This window comes from Megalops cyprinoides, chromosome 19, assembly GCF_013368585.1.
Source record: "Megalops cyprinoides isolate fMegCyp1 chromosome 19, fMegCyp1.pri, whole genome shotgun sequence".
NCBI lineage: Eukaryota > Metazoa > Chordata > Actinopteri > Elopiformes > Megalopidae > Megalops > Megalops cyprinoides.
In genome coordinates this window covers 9,891,037-9,904,675 of record NC_050601.1, presented here as the reverse complement: position 1 = coordinate 9,904,675, position 13,639 = coordinate 9,891,037, and the positions used below count along the sequence as shown (strand labels likewise).

General features: G+C 39.8%; 1 protein-coding gene and 1 long non-coding RNA gene across 2 annotated transcripts in view; both read right to left on the bottom strand.

Annotated features, from left to right (window-relative positions):
- Window positions 1-6,084: 6,084 nt before the first annotated feature.
- LOC118794061 lies at window positions 6,085-7,789 on the bottom strand. The gene is made up of 3 exons (XR_005005729.1): window positions 7,732-7,789; window positions 7,266-7,332; window positions 6,085-6,304 (listed from the first exon to the last, which is right to left on the bottom strand). It is a non-coding gene; the product is annotated as an uncharacterized LOC118794061 (long non-coding RNA).
- Window positions 7,790-7,823: 34 nt separating this feature from the next.
- Window positions 7,824-13,639, bottom strand: part of si:dkeyp-72e1.9 (syntaxin-binding protein 4) — a 32,006-nt gene continuing 26,190 nt past the window's right edge. The window contains exons 12-21 of the mRNA XM_036552839.1: window positions 13,238-13,329; window positions 11,080-11,176; window positions 10,448-10,572; window positions 10,092-10,184; window positions 9,536-9,601; window positions 9,068-9,259; window positions 8,799-8,915; window positions 8,348-8,397; window positions 8,064-8,191; window positions 7,824-7,870 (exon numbers count right to left, since the gene is read on the bottom strand). Of these exons, the coding sequence (XP_036408732.1) occupies window positions 7,824-7,870; window positions 8,064-8,191; window positions 8,348-8,397; window positions 8,799-8,915; window positions 9,068-9,259; window positions 9,536-9,601; window positions 10,092-10,184; window positions 10,448-10,572; window positions 11,080-11,176; window positions 13,238-13,329 (1,007 nt within the window). The remainder of the gene's footprint in view (window positions 7,871-8,063; window positions 8,192-8,347; window positions 8,398-8,798; window positions 8,916-9,067; window positions 9,260-9,535; window positions 9,602-10,091; window positions 10,185-10,447; window positions 10,573-11,079; window positions 11,177-13,237; window positions 13,330-13,639) is intronic.

Sequence of the window (13,639 nt, the reverse complement as noted above, 5' to 3'; positions counted from 1 at the left end):
TGAACAGTTGACATATTCAGTGGAGGTGATGGAAAATATCTATACTACCGGTTTATGGGCAATTCTGTTTACAGCCTGCATGATTGCAATGTCATCTAGAAGTGAGACATGTATATTTGAGTAGACTTGTGGTAGTTGTAGTAAGAGGTGGTAGGGGGTGGTGGGAGTGGTGGGGGGAGGAGGGGCGTCAGCTGAAAATGTTTGGTCAAGTTGAACACTGTTAAACTAATACGCACTGTGATCATAGTACAAAATAATACAGCAGTCATTTCCTGAATGATGAAATGGTGATAACACTGAGGCTGAGTTTACTGACAGGCAGCCAACTGAAAAGAAAGGTAACTAAAAAATATGCTTTGAAAACATCAACATTTCTGAATGTGATTCAAACGTGTATGTAACAGGTGTAGCCTGTTTGTGTCTGGGCCATAACAACTGCATGTTTCAGTACAATGTTACCTGTGAAGGAGGACCTTCACTTAAAAAACATTAAAATGTTTGTCAGTAATGTGTATTTTAAATGTGTGTTTTGCATTAATGTGTGTTTTGCATTAATGCAGGATTAGTTACCATAATCACCAATTCACAAATCCACAAATTTATGAATAACAGATTTGCATTCCATCATCTTAATTTCAAACAGGATAACAGTAATTTCCTGTGTGTGGTTGTGGTACATAGCCAGCCATTGGCTAATGAGCTCCACCTGCCTAACTAAAGGCTCATTAAATGCAGGTGTGTGGCCTGAGAGCTGGGGATATTTATGAGCAGTTTGTGCCTTTGCTCAGACTGGTTTATTTGTTTTGAGCTTTAAAGTAAGATGTTTTTTTTCCTTTTTAGTTAAAAGTGTCTCCTTTTATGGTTTTATGTGCAGTGCATCGGCCAGCATCTTTATATTAGCCTTTGCCATCTGGTTCTGTTTGTGCTGAATGATGAACAGGGTAGCAGAACTTCTTGATAAGAAGGCAGGGACAGTCCTTCTGCCACTTAGCAAAACCTATGGAGGGATGACTCTTCCTCCCAAACCACTGCTACTTCTCTGGAAACTGACAGGTGAGAGGCCAGTAGCTTAGCCGTCATTTATGAATTTTAATCAGTTGTGATGTGTGAAGGTCTCAGAAAGAATTCCTATTCACAAATAAATGAATGGCACCTAGTTCAGAATGTCTAAGGCTAAACCAACTATTGCCATTGTTCCTCACTAATGTACACTGCTCTGAGCCAAAGCTACATAATTTTAAAGCAGACAAATCCAATGTGGAAACAATAAAGAAGCACAACAAGTAATACACAGTACTTGGAGTAAGACTGCTGTGTTCAGTGTGATATGGATTGACTCCTGCAATCTGTAAACACTACAGCAATCATCATTAACAGTTTAACCACAATTATTTTATCCCTGCAAATGCTATTGGAGAGAAAAAAAAATGGCTCACCAGGTTTACCAGTAAATCTGATGCAGGTTCCAGCGTCCATTAATCTCAGAAGATATTATCACAATGGTGGCATCTCCTGAGTTGACAAGCCAGCCTATTTTAATGGAGGAATTGGAGCAGATTTAATATTTGTTTGCCAAATATATTACCAGTTGATTGTCCATGTCATTCAGCTTTGTGTCTGAGTAATAATTTCTGCACCATCGATGAAGGTTTATGTGATTTCCTTTACTATCAGAATTATTCATACAGCATTTGTTTACTGAATGGAGAGTGTGCTTTCACATATGCACATATGTGAGTGATAAGAAGCTGAGAGATCTTTATTTTATGTAGTTTCATGGACTACATATCCACTGTGCAACATTTCACATGAGAGTAGGTCATTGGGACAATATTTGTAGTAGTAGTACTAGTTATATACTGCAGTAACATGTAGTTCTTGTACCTTGCAGAATTAATTTAATAACATTAAAACGTTTGATAAAATTGTATTTATGTGTTTAGACTGAATAGACTATTCATACTATGAATAGACCATGAATTCTACTCAAGGTAGGTGGTCTGGTTCTATGATCATACAAGTTAGAGTAAGAGTAAATTTGTACCAAATTCAGACAAATCCAATGTTGAAATTTGGTCATGTCATGGTCACATCAAAGTTATCAGCACAAATGTGAGCATCTTACGTTTGCATTTGCTGCTGTCATGTATGCTTGCAATGAACGTCAGCTACGATTTTCTTTAGTTCTGAGTTGCGCAGACAGCTGCCATTTGGACGACTTGAAAAGATCGTCTTTAAAATTTTCACTTAGAAATGACACGACCGAAACTAGCACTAGAAACTAGAAAATAGGCTAGGTAGGCTACACTTACCACATCTTCCGAATATACCGTAACTTCTGTCTTTATCGCCCTGAATTGTCACGATGTAACGATTTAACGCAGCTATGGTTTCTCTGCCAGAAACTCATCACTTACTATCATCATTGATAGTCATAGCTAATTGAAATAAAACCACTTTACAAGGAGAAGCACTCAATATTTAATAACGTAGAATTTTACCTCACAATATGATCAGCGTCCGGCCAGATTATGTCCTCCGCAAGATTCCAAACTTCCTCCATCATACATACATTTGTTTGCATTCAGAAGTACGTTGCGTGAGTGTTCTCTGACCACAGAACAATTGTGTATTCATTTGTCACTTTCTAAAGAGGCGTTTGTGACGTAGTCCTTCTTTCTTGACTTTTTCTATCCTGTGCTTCCCCCATGTAAAACTGTCCATGAAATCTGTATTACATTAATGCTATATATACATTAATTAAACATGCAAAACAAATAAAAAGACAAAGTCAAGACCCTACAGCCGAGGACACCTATAAATGTTGCACTGCTGTGTTTTAATTTATCCTTACGCAGACTTCTCCAAGTTCGTTTTGCCTAATTGTCACTGTTAAACTTGCAATGTTGCATGGACAAAATTGCCCTTCAGTGTACGGCACTAACAGGCATCTTGAAATTACTCAGTCCCAGTTTAGAAAGTAGATTTTCTACTGTATATTAAGTCATTTACAATTTACAATTTCACATTTCAGCTTCAGTTTTCCCACTTTTTGGTAGAAAGAATCAATGCGTTTACTTTGAAAGCAAAATAATTTACACTGTCGTATTTTGTCTATAATCAGTAGGCTACTGCAATATTGGAACCATGAAACTGCAACTTAGTGTGTCAACTCTTGAACAACATGTGCGAGCACAATGTTCGAGATACGTTTGCAGATTTTCCAAGGTTTCAACTAATTACTCTAAAGCACTTTGTAAACATGGACCACACAGCTTTAGCGTCTCCATTGTCCAGCATCTCGCCCACGATGTGTGACATATAAAGTAATAGAGTCTCACAGTGACTGGACTGCCATTCACGGCGAAGGCGGGGCCGCGGAGCAGCAACGGGCGCAGCCTGGACGCTGTGGCTGAGAGCCGAGCGCAAGACCGGTTGCCAACACTGGGGGTATTGTTTTCATTTCCGTCGAAATCCAGATGTGCACTACGCTGCCATTCTCGTTCATGAAACAGAGAGAGGCCTTATCAATCAGGGGGAATTACTGAGGGACGAACAAAGAACAGATTGCACAGACTGCAACTTTCTGAGACCACACCAAGTAATTACAATAGTTTCGAGCAAATAATTTCTTTTCCAGAGCTGGTTCACACGGGTAGATCTTTATCAATGTACATCATTGCTGAAGACGGAGCAGTGGAAACATTGTATCAATTTCTCTTCAATCAGGGTCCAACAACGTTATTTAGAATAACCAAATTAGTCCTCATATAGCATGCATTCGTTCGTATGTTTATAGTTTACGTGTGCAGTAGCAAGTAGTACCATATCATGGGTGTGTTTCAGATTAGATCTGTTTAGAAACAGTCAACATTCTGTGAAATGTTTCACTAAATGGCTATTGAGGGAATCAAATGGCCCTTGTTATCAAATGTGTGCATTCTGTATGGTATTTGTAAACACATTCTGTGTGCTAACATACAGCATGCTGTGGAAACAGATGGTGAGGTCAATGTGGCTATTCCCACATTTTTCCAACACAAGTTGCCAATGACACAAGAAATGAAAGAATATCACATTTCTCTTTTGTTCCTTTAATAAAAAGAATAAATAAAATTGAGGCCACACATATAATGCAATCTAGTTTAAGCACAGGAAGGACTACATTTCAGCATTTTGAAAGCATGTTCAGTTTTTAATATAAACAGGAGTCTTCCACAATGGCCAACACCTCATTCCATATGTTTTTCCTCACAAGGGCTTGCTTTGTAAGTGTATCATAAAGCCTGCTTTATCATGGCATTAATAATGTAAGGACGGTGTAGAGTAAAGCCCTTTCTATAAACCCATGCACAGAGGTTTACTTTTTATTGAAAGCGGAATCTGAAACTGCGCCATGGCCACACTAGCATATGGATTTTTGCATTTGTATACAAAGGCATCTCCAAACAAGCTGCGTTTTTTTGTAATAAAACCATAGAACAGCTGATACGGGATTCAAAAATGTAGTTCTACTGCAGCACAGGTGGTAAGTCTATCACATGGAGTCAGAGAAATTCTAAACCCTTATGAAAAAATAACTGTCAACATATGGTGAAATATGAGATCCAAAAATATAAAGAATATGAATTTTCATATATGCCAAAAACAGCACAAGATAAAATATATAAATACCTTGCACATTCATAATGCAATGTTTTGCTTACATTGTTGAGTATAACTGACTATGTACATGATTTTATTATATATGCTACACACTACATACATGAAAGTGACAATTATTGATACATGTTCATTAACATACATTTTAAGTACATACTTTTGTTTTTGGATTTTGCATTTGAAAACATTACTTTTTCATAAGGGTATATGGCTTTGCAAATAAACATATTTAAAGCATACTTACATATTTTGATACAGAAATGCCAAAAAAGCATTGTAATAGGTAATCAAATACATGGCTTGAGTAGCAAAAACATGAAAAAGACCATGACAGTTTGAATTCAAAGATCACTTGTAATAGCAAATAAAAATTTCTTTATTCTGCTTCCTCTGCCACCTTTTCTAGTAAGAATAGACTCCAATGACACAAAATCTCCATATGGTAATCTCAGAGCACTTAACCAAGTACAAATATGCGATAATGATGTTTGCAAGAAATTAAGTGCAATGCATTGTGGTACAGCAGAAAGTGTCAGAACCACACTTCCTCAAACTCCTCAGCAGATTTGGGCCATAAACCTGGGAAAGCAATCAGATGAACTGCCAACACCCTTAGTGTTCCTTTATCCTTACTGGGTAGAGGGCTGGCTTCAGACATCACTCCCACCAATAGCTGTCTGGCTCAGAAAAACTGCTAACCCTCCATGGGATATGTGTGTTGAGTATTTCCACAGCAATGTCTAACTGTTTTGTGGTGCTTTGTTGACTTCACATAATCAATTACATAATTCTAAACAAGATACTGTATAATAAAATTGCACCATATTGTTTAGTTTAATTTTCCATTCCAAATACTGGGCATAATATGCATTTCATAGTGAGCCTCTTAGTAGTGAAGTATGTTTCCAGTGTAGATTATCAGGTAGTACTCATAACCCTTGATATAGACTATACCCATGGATACATTTGATGGTCATTCAGTGAGTTCCTTCAAAATCCACCGGTGGCATGATTCTGAAAAAAACACAAATCTGAACATATGCTGGACAAAATCAGGAAGACATCTACAATTTATCTTTCAGCCTGTAACAGCACAATGTGGACAGTGATTCGGAAAGTGTTCCTCTGCAGAGCTGAAATGAGCGCATGTTGTGTAGCATCGGGACCTTGTTGGTAATGGCACGACAGAATCCGGCAACCGTCCCCTCAATAGGTATCATGCTCTCTACTGCTGTTCTATCTAGCATCTAGTTGACTTGCAGCTGAACTTACCCCCGATGCCCTTTTTTTTATCACAACCAGACAAATGCAAGAACACTGAAATTGCAAAGATGTAGCTGCATCAGTAAAAAGTTTTTTTTTTTTTTTTTTTTCCTTTTCTTTTGCAACGAATGGTACATTTATAGAACAGTCCCACCGCAGAGCTTCCACTAATGTAGGAGTTATTTAAGATTCAGAATAGCTGCACTCTTTCCTCCTCTAAAGCTGCTTTCACAGAGTTCATCAAGCTCCATCTTCCCAGCGCATCCTTTATTCTTGCTCTTCTGTGTTCTCGGGGTCCTTTGACTGATATCCCTTGTCTTTGGCAGGAGGTTCGGGGTATGATGATTGGGGCCAGAGATTGTAGCGACTGAAGTAAAAGCTAGAGAAAGATACAAGTTTCAGTGTTTGGCTGCGAAAAATAAGTGCTGCAATCACATACGACCCATACTCAATGTAACACTGCACTGTTCTTAGCTCTGACCGATGATATTAAACAAGGCCTATTCTTTATACTTATTGTCAGAGTAATTAACACAAAAGAATGCACTTGCTTAACTGAAATTTTTCATGAAAATATTTCATGAAATGCAATACAGTGCAATACAGTACAAATATATCTGGTCTTAATATCGAATCAAGACAAACAGTATGTGTTCATGCCAGTAGGCGAGAGTAAAGCTTCCCAACCCTGGTCCTAGGGGGCACACTGTATCAGATTTTTGTTTTTCAAAACTACTCTACCTAACTGCTATTGAGCTAATGATTGAGTCACCTGAGAGTTATTTGCTGTAAGCCTGTGACAGAACACATGTCTGACAGTTCATCTGGAATAAAACCTTGCATGGATGGTGTTTTGCCAGCACCAGGGTTGGGATAAACTATGAAAGAGGAAAGTGCATACTGTAACTACTAAAGCACTTAACTCTTCACTAACATTATATAATGCTTAAGTAGCATATTCTAATAGCTACTTATAATATACATTTGGGGTGAAAAGGGTACATCTCCACAATAGACAAACCATTCAAATAAAATGAATCCTTGGTCCACTAACACAAACAACATAATAAAAGTGATTAAACAGATTCAATCTGATCCCAATCAATAAGTTGAGACTGGAACTGAGGTCTACATCTAGTGCTCTCTTAAGTTACCCTGTGTAAGGGTAATATGTCCAATAAGGTAAATATTAGCAATAGCTAATTCTAAGGCAACGGAAAAAGCGTCATTGTGGATTGCACTCCAGAGGGGGGCGATAGAGAGCCCAGAGAGCAGTGAAGGTTGTGAGGAATCTGTGCCAGCCCCACTGCTACAGGTCGAAGCCCATCTGAGTTCCTCACCTGATCACTGGGTACAGTATATGCAGGGCTTCAGTCTCTACAGAGTTCAACCCCACATTCACGTCCTCTTGACAAACCAAAAACAAAAAAATACATGCTGACAACACAGAACATGGGAGCTCGGCACATCGCTAGGTGGGCGTACCCACATCTACTCAGATTCTTCGGGATTCAGTTCTTGAGAAGATAAAACAAATACAGCATCACTGCAGGCCCTTTTCAAATACACAGCCCGCTGTGCCCTGCGGATATAGATAAGCAAGTCCAGACACTGAAAAACTGACTGATACGCTAAAACAAGTCTGAAATCCAGTCAATTCTGCACTTTCAGTGTGCTATGACAGCTGCCTCTGTTAACCCCACAAACTGACAGTAACGCCATAAAAAGTCAGTAACTCTATGGAAAATTGCTAGCTGTTGTGAATAACAGAAGCCGGCGAGAGTGGGAAGGCATTGGGCCACTTACTCTGTGATACTGTCATGTTCTATTCCTGGATTACACTCCTCTGCGTCACACGGTAACACTGAAGGGAACAATGAAAAAAACGATGCTGGTGGTTAGAATGTTTCCATGAATTTGCTGCACCCGTACGAGTTTGTGAAAACTGCAAACAAGCAACAGAGGGTACATGTGTGACAGTGTAAACTGTGCCATGAAAAAAAGTGATGTTTAAATATAATGAGCCAGTGTGCATCACTGGGTGTTTTTTGACCTGAAGTATTTTAGGATTCTTAAATGCTGGGAGGTCCAAAAACTGGCAGATGTCAACACTGAGACCCTGGCTGCGCCTCTCTCACCCTCCTCTGTGCTGAGGGAGCACACTCTGTCCACCAGCTCCTTGGCCTCAGCCGCCAGCTGTCCCGCGGGGTCTGGGATGGGGGACGGGGTGTCTGGACTGTCTGTCCCTGGAGACGTTTTTGCGCTCCTGTGACGAAAAAAAAAAATCTCAAACCCAAGCAGCTCAGACAACTACAATTTCTCACATTTTACTTCCATGAAATACACTTTTACATAACGTAAAACAAGAATCTTTCCTTATAGCTTCTTTCAGAGACCATTTACCAATCGCAAACACACTTACCCACTCTCAATCCCAAACAAGGTGGTGGAGGACAGCACTCGATGGACATTCTGTAACAGAATGACCAGTAAATATGATCCACAAATGTTATGATGTTAAACAAATGTACAGCGCTGAATAGCTAGAAAAAGAAAGCGCTGATATTGGAAGATATTCTAACCCTTTCAAAGAATAATGTTTATGGTTGTTCAGCAGTACTCGTTTTGTTGAATCTGATATTATGGCTTGTGACCACTAGATGGCAGTGTGGTTAAGAATATGGCAGTGGTGGCGCAGTAGGCTAGGCGGAGCAGTTAATTTGGAGCTAATAAATATTTAAGTACACAATGTACACAGTACATTTATGGTGGTAATTGTATCTCCTTTCTTTGCTTAACCAACATCTTGCACAATATGTTACCACATGGACTGCCCTTCTACTCAAAAGTTTGTTTGCTGAGGGTAGTATCACCTTGGCGAATCCAATCAGCTTTCTGTTGGACACTTCCAGATGTTTTCTGCTGAGTTCTGATTTCCTCAGCTGGTAGTCAATGAAGCAAAGCCGCCTGTTCAGTTCAATGACATCCTCCTGGCACAAAAGAGACCACATACTACTGCTCATCTACACATTAAGCATACAGACAAACACTCCAATAAACAGGGATGTGGTTAATGCTCCCTTGTTTCCTTATGTGAATTTGAGACAGAGGGAAGAGAAAGGGGGACTCCATAAAAGCCTACTTTAGAAGCCTCCAAGCCCTTCTTGGTGTTCTTCCCGGCCAGCTGGTTCTTGAGGTCTTTGATTTCGGCCTCCAGGAGCTGGATGACCTCCTCGTAGTCCTGCTCCGCGCTGGTGTTCTGCTTCTGCACTGTCTCCGCCACCTGCAGCTTGCTCTTCAGGGTCTGGTTCTCCGCATACGTGGCAGTGGCGTTCTGCGACACACACGCCCGAGAGCAGGGAAAGGTGTAGCAAATACTGCAGTGTGCACTCCAGACCACCTTTTAAATTACCGGTCTTTGTCCCTACCTGTGAATAACATGTTTATGCCGTTTCTGCCTTTTCATTTACAACATTTTTCATTTACTTCTACAACTGCCAAACCAATTTAAAATCGTAACGGAACAGGACAGCCTTTCTCTCATAGTTTCTATTGCCTCAGATGAAGATATTCACAGTGTTTTTATAGCAAGCATTTTTTTGGTGTGTACCTCAGCAGTCTTCTGAAGCTCCGCCTCCAACGTTTTCTTGCTGTGCTCCGTGTCCTTTAGTAAAGTCTAAGACAAAGTTGACATTACATGTTAACACATGTTATGCATTTAAATTGTAGTAAAAGGATTTTTTTTTAGGATTGTAGGAAACAAAGCCTTCAGAGTCAAGCATTACAGCGTTTTTAAGTGTTTAAGTGAAATACCTCCACCCATTCTCTTATATTGCAGATGAATAGGTTCAAGCCTAAAAGTGCACAATATTGGTCTCTAAATATTGCCCTCTGACAAATAATCAGTAGTTGAGCCTACAATTGTCATCTAACATGTACCTGATCAGAGCTTGACATTACGTGAGGTTTTCAGGAAAAGTCAGCAAGTATTTTCAAGACCATGGGCATACCAAGTAAAAAGAGAACGTCAGATTTATGAATGTCTGGGACAGCAAGTGCCTTCCTTTGGTTTTGCTCTCCTATCATTCCCTTTAGAGTTCCCTTTAAAGGTCTGAGTTTACGCTGTAGGCCAGTGCTATGTGAGACCCATGCAAGGTGCTGATCACCTTCAACTGTTTCATTTCCTGCTGCAGGTGCGTCACCTCTGTTTGAAACTGCTCCAGCTCCTCGCTGCTGCAGCTGCTCTCTGACTCGTATGTCTGCAACGACAGACGTCAATCAAGAATGAGCAGAAATCATGACAAAGCAAAATCAGGCTTTACCACAATTAGCCAGCTAATGAAACTGCAGGGAGCGGGGGGATTTTCAATTAAATTAATGTGTTTAAAGATAATTAGCTCTTATTCATGGCCCTACAAAGAGAAACATGGATAAAAGAAAAAAAATAGATACAATACTAGTTTCCACGAACACCAAAACTGAACTTTTTTTGTCCGAGGAGTGCCTGTGGGAATGAACTTACTGGTGAATGGAAGGCTGAGGTGTCCATCAAGCTGGCTGCTTCATGATAAGAGAACATAAAAGGTCCCACTAGCCCCGCCTCTTCCAGCTTGTCTTGAAAGACATCACGGGTAGCCTCCACAAAGTCTGTACAGACAAAAGCACGTTACTACAATCCTTACAGATTACAAGCAGATTCAATACTCACAAATCAAAAGTAGATCTTCTACAGCATTAGTACAGACTACAGACTACGTTCTGGCAACTTCAGAAATCAAGGGTTAGAGTGTTGACAGGTTATCATGCTGCCTTACATCCTAATTATTTATTCAAAGTCATTCTTTGGAGAAGAGCCCTTGAATACATGTATCCTGGGTTTAAAGAGCCTACAGGATGCACCAGGACTGGAATTGCTCATCCCTCCCATAGACAAAGCATTGCCCATGCAGAGGTGAAATGTATCACATCCCCAAGGATGCATGTCAAGGATGCAATTTGACCCATCTCGTTTGTACCCTCAATGTGTGAGTAATCCTTTTACAAGGATTTTTTTGCTGGGTCAGGCAGGTCGATTACTGGCCACACCCTCTGTGGAGACCCATCAGCACATCAAGAGAGACGTCATTGTGAGGCACAATCCAATTCTGAGCTCACCTCCGTAGGCCACTGTTCCCTGGGGGTCTGTCGTCAGACTCTGCCTCATCTTCCTCCTCTTCTCCTCTGTAACCTCCAGGCCCAGGTAGGACAGAGCCTACGGCAGACATCACACATCACCAATATCAGCAAGCAGCCTCCTCTTCACCATGGGATATTTAGTACATTGTGCAAATTTCCATTGAACTCTCCAAGTAATAACAGGCACATAGACCTTTGGACAACCTCGTGCTGTGGTTTACTTTACGGGGTAGTCTTCATCAAGGTATTTACGTTACCAGTGTAAAAGCTTTTCAAAGGCTTAGCCATCACAACTGTGTTAAATATCTAGACCACCCCACCTTCTCTTTCATTACTGGTTCATACTAGTGTTGTGAGCTTGGTGGAGCCAATGGGGTACTTTCTTGTGCTGCCCCCATTTTGACGTGTAATTGGATTACAATCCTCACGGATCTTTATAAACTGTGACTTTTCATCCCAATGAAAGCTCTGAGGTAATACTACCAGGCAGTGCGTAGCCTCAGTCATGTCAAAACACATCTGCCAACTGTAATTCGATTAGGTAATGAAAGGGACCAATTGACTTGAACTTCAGATGACTATAAATAAACAACAATGACGTACATCACATCTCATGCAGTGCTACAAGAAAATCAAATATAACCCTACTACTACCAAAGGGGTTGGACCAATGTTGTATGCAGTACTGATAAATACTGTGTATCTCTTGCCTTGGAATTTGGTATATTAAGCTCTAAACTGGATCAGACAAGGTTTAAGTATTACGGCCCATTAGGACCTCTAGTCCTGTGATCTATGTACTATTTTCACTTACGTATATCTCCTCAGGGGGGCAGTGCAATAATAGTAGTATCCTCTCCAGCCTGAGTAGATTGGCAGACAAACTCAATAGCGTGTGTATGCACCATTGGATTAAAAATTTTCCAAGAACTGCCACATAAATATTAGCTCATAAAATGTACTTCATCATACATGAGAGTGTCATTCAACTACATTCAGCTCTGTATTTGTCTGGCTTTACCAGCTTTCTAAGCTTTCTGTGTTTTTCATACCTACTGACTATAGTCAGTTTAAGTTTTGCTAAATATAGAGGCATTGTTTCTTCATTCAACATTAAAGTGCTCTCCTCTACCAAGACGTAATCCTATTAATGACACAGTAGATTAGGGTCACAACCTGGATTAGGAGGATCAGACTAAATCATGCCAAAACAACTGAATTGGGAGACAAGTGTGTATACTGATGATCAAAATGGAGGTTACTGATGTCAGTTTAAGAGACCAAAAAGATTATGCTAATAGATCAAATTCCTGGACAGTGCCAACTAGAGGTATGCTGTGGAAATTACACTTTTAATTTATAGCCAAAGGTTATGATAGTTCACCCCATGAATTATTTTCTATTTCCATTGGAAGTAATTATTTTTAGAGGCCTCTTATATGATTTATTCATTTATTTATTCATTCATTTCCATTGATGCCAAGTGGTACACACTGATACCAGAATGAACTGAAAAGGATTCAAGGCAATTTTTAAAAATGAAACAGCCCTAAGGCATGTTAACTTTTGATGAAGAAGTGAGTCAATTATTTCACTAACAAATATTATACAGCATAATTACAATAACTGTAACAATGCCTGTGTTCTTTTGTTAAAGGCATCAATATGTAGCCAACTAAATTAAATAATCAAGATACACAACAAAATAAATAGTATATTCATATGAACTTTGAAGTTCCAGGTTCCATGTTTTTAGGCTTCTACAGATGAACCTTACAGCATAAGAAACCATAGGTTGATCTTCAGTCTGACCACAATGCACTTTGTCATTTTAGTGTGTGAAGCAAATTCAAGCATATATTTATTTTCATATATTTTTATACATTTTAATTTCTTACACATCATTTGTTTCAGTAACTGATAAACTCTTGATTTTCTTGCTTAAAAATCACAACTAAGCGATTAGCTTGAATAGAGGGCTCGGTCAATGAGACGGTTAGAATATCCTGGTATGGAGAAACACGAAAGCTAAACAATGGTATCTTACCTTTCCACATATTCTTCCTAGCTCCTAAATTGTGCATATTCAGCACAAGCACCCTTGGTAAGGGTAGTAAATTCACCATTGGCAACTCACCAAGTCTACTTTCTCAGACTTCAGGCGGATGTGTGGATCCAGGGAGATCTTGGGTTTGGTTGCTGTGGCTGTCTTCTGTGAGGTGGCAGACCCTAGACATTGGGAGACACAGAAGTCTCAGGATCTATGTAGCAAAGCAGGCACTAAAGCATAGCTTCTCCCTCAACAAACCAAACTGCATTTCGTGGTAACAGCTCTTTCAAAAATCCAAAAGTCAATTACATAAAAATGTAACAGTGAGTGAGCTTGAAGTTTGGGGTTTAGACAGGATATGAAAGTGTCAAAGTAAACTGGAGGGGATTTTGCTCTCCCTGAGACTCATCCAATGTTCTGCAGTTGTGCTCGGGTACGCATTTGCGCTTCGGAGCACAGTACTCAGCAGGGAGGGAAAAATTAAGCTGA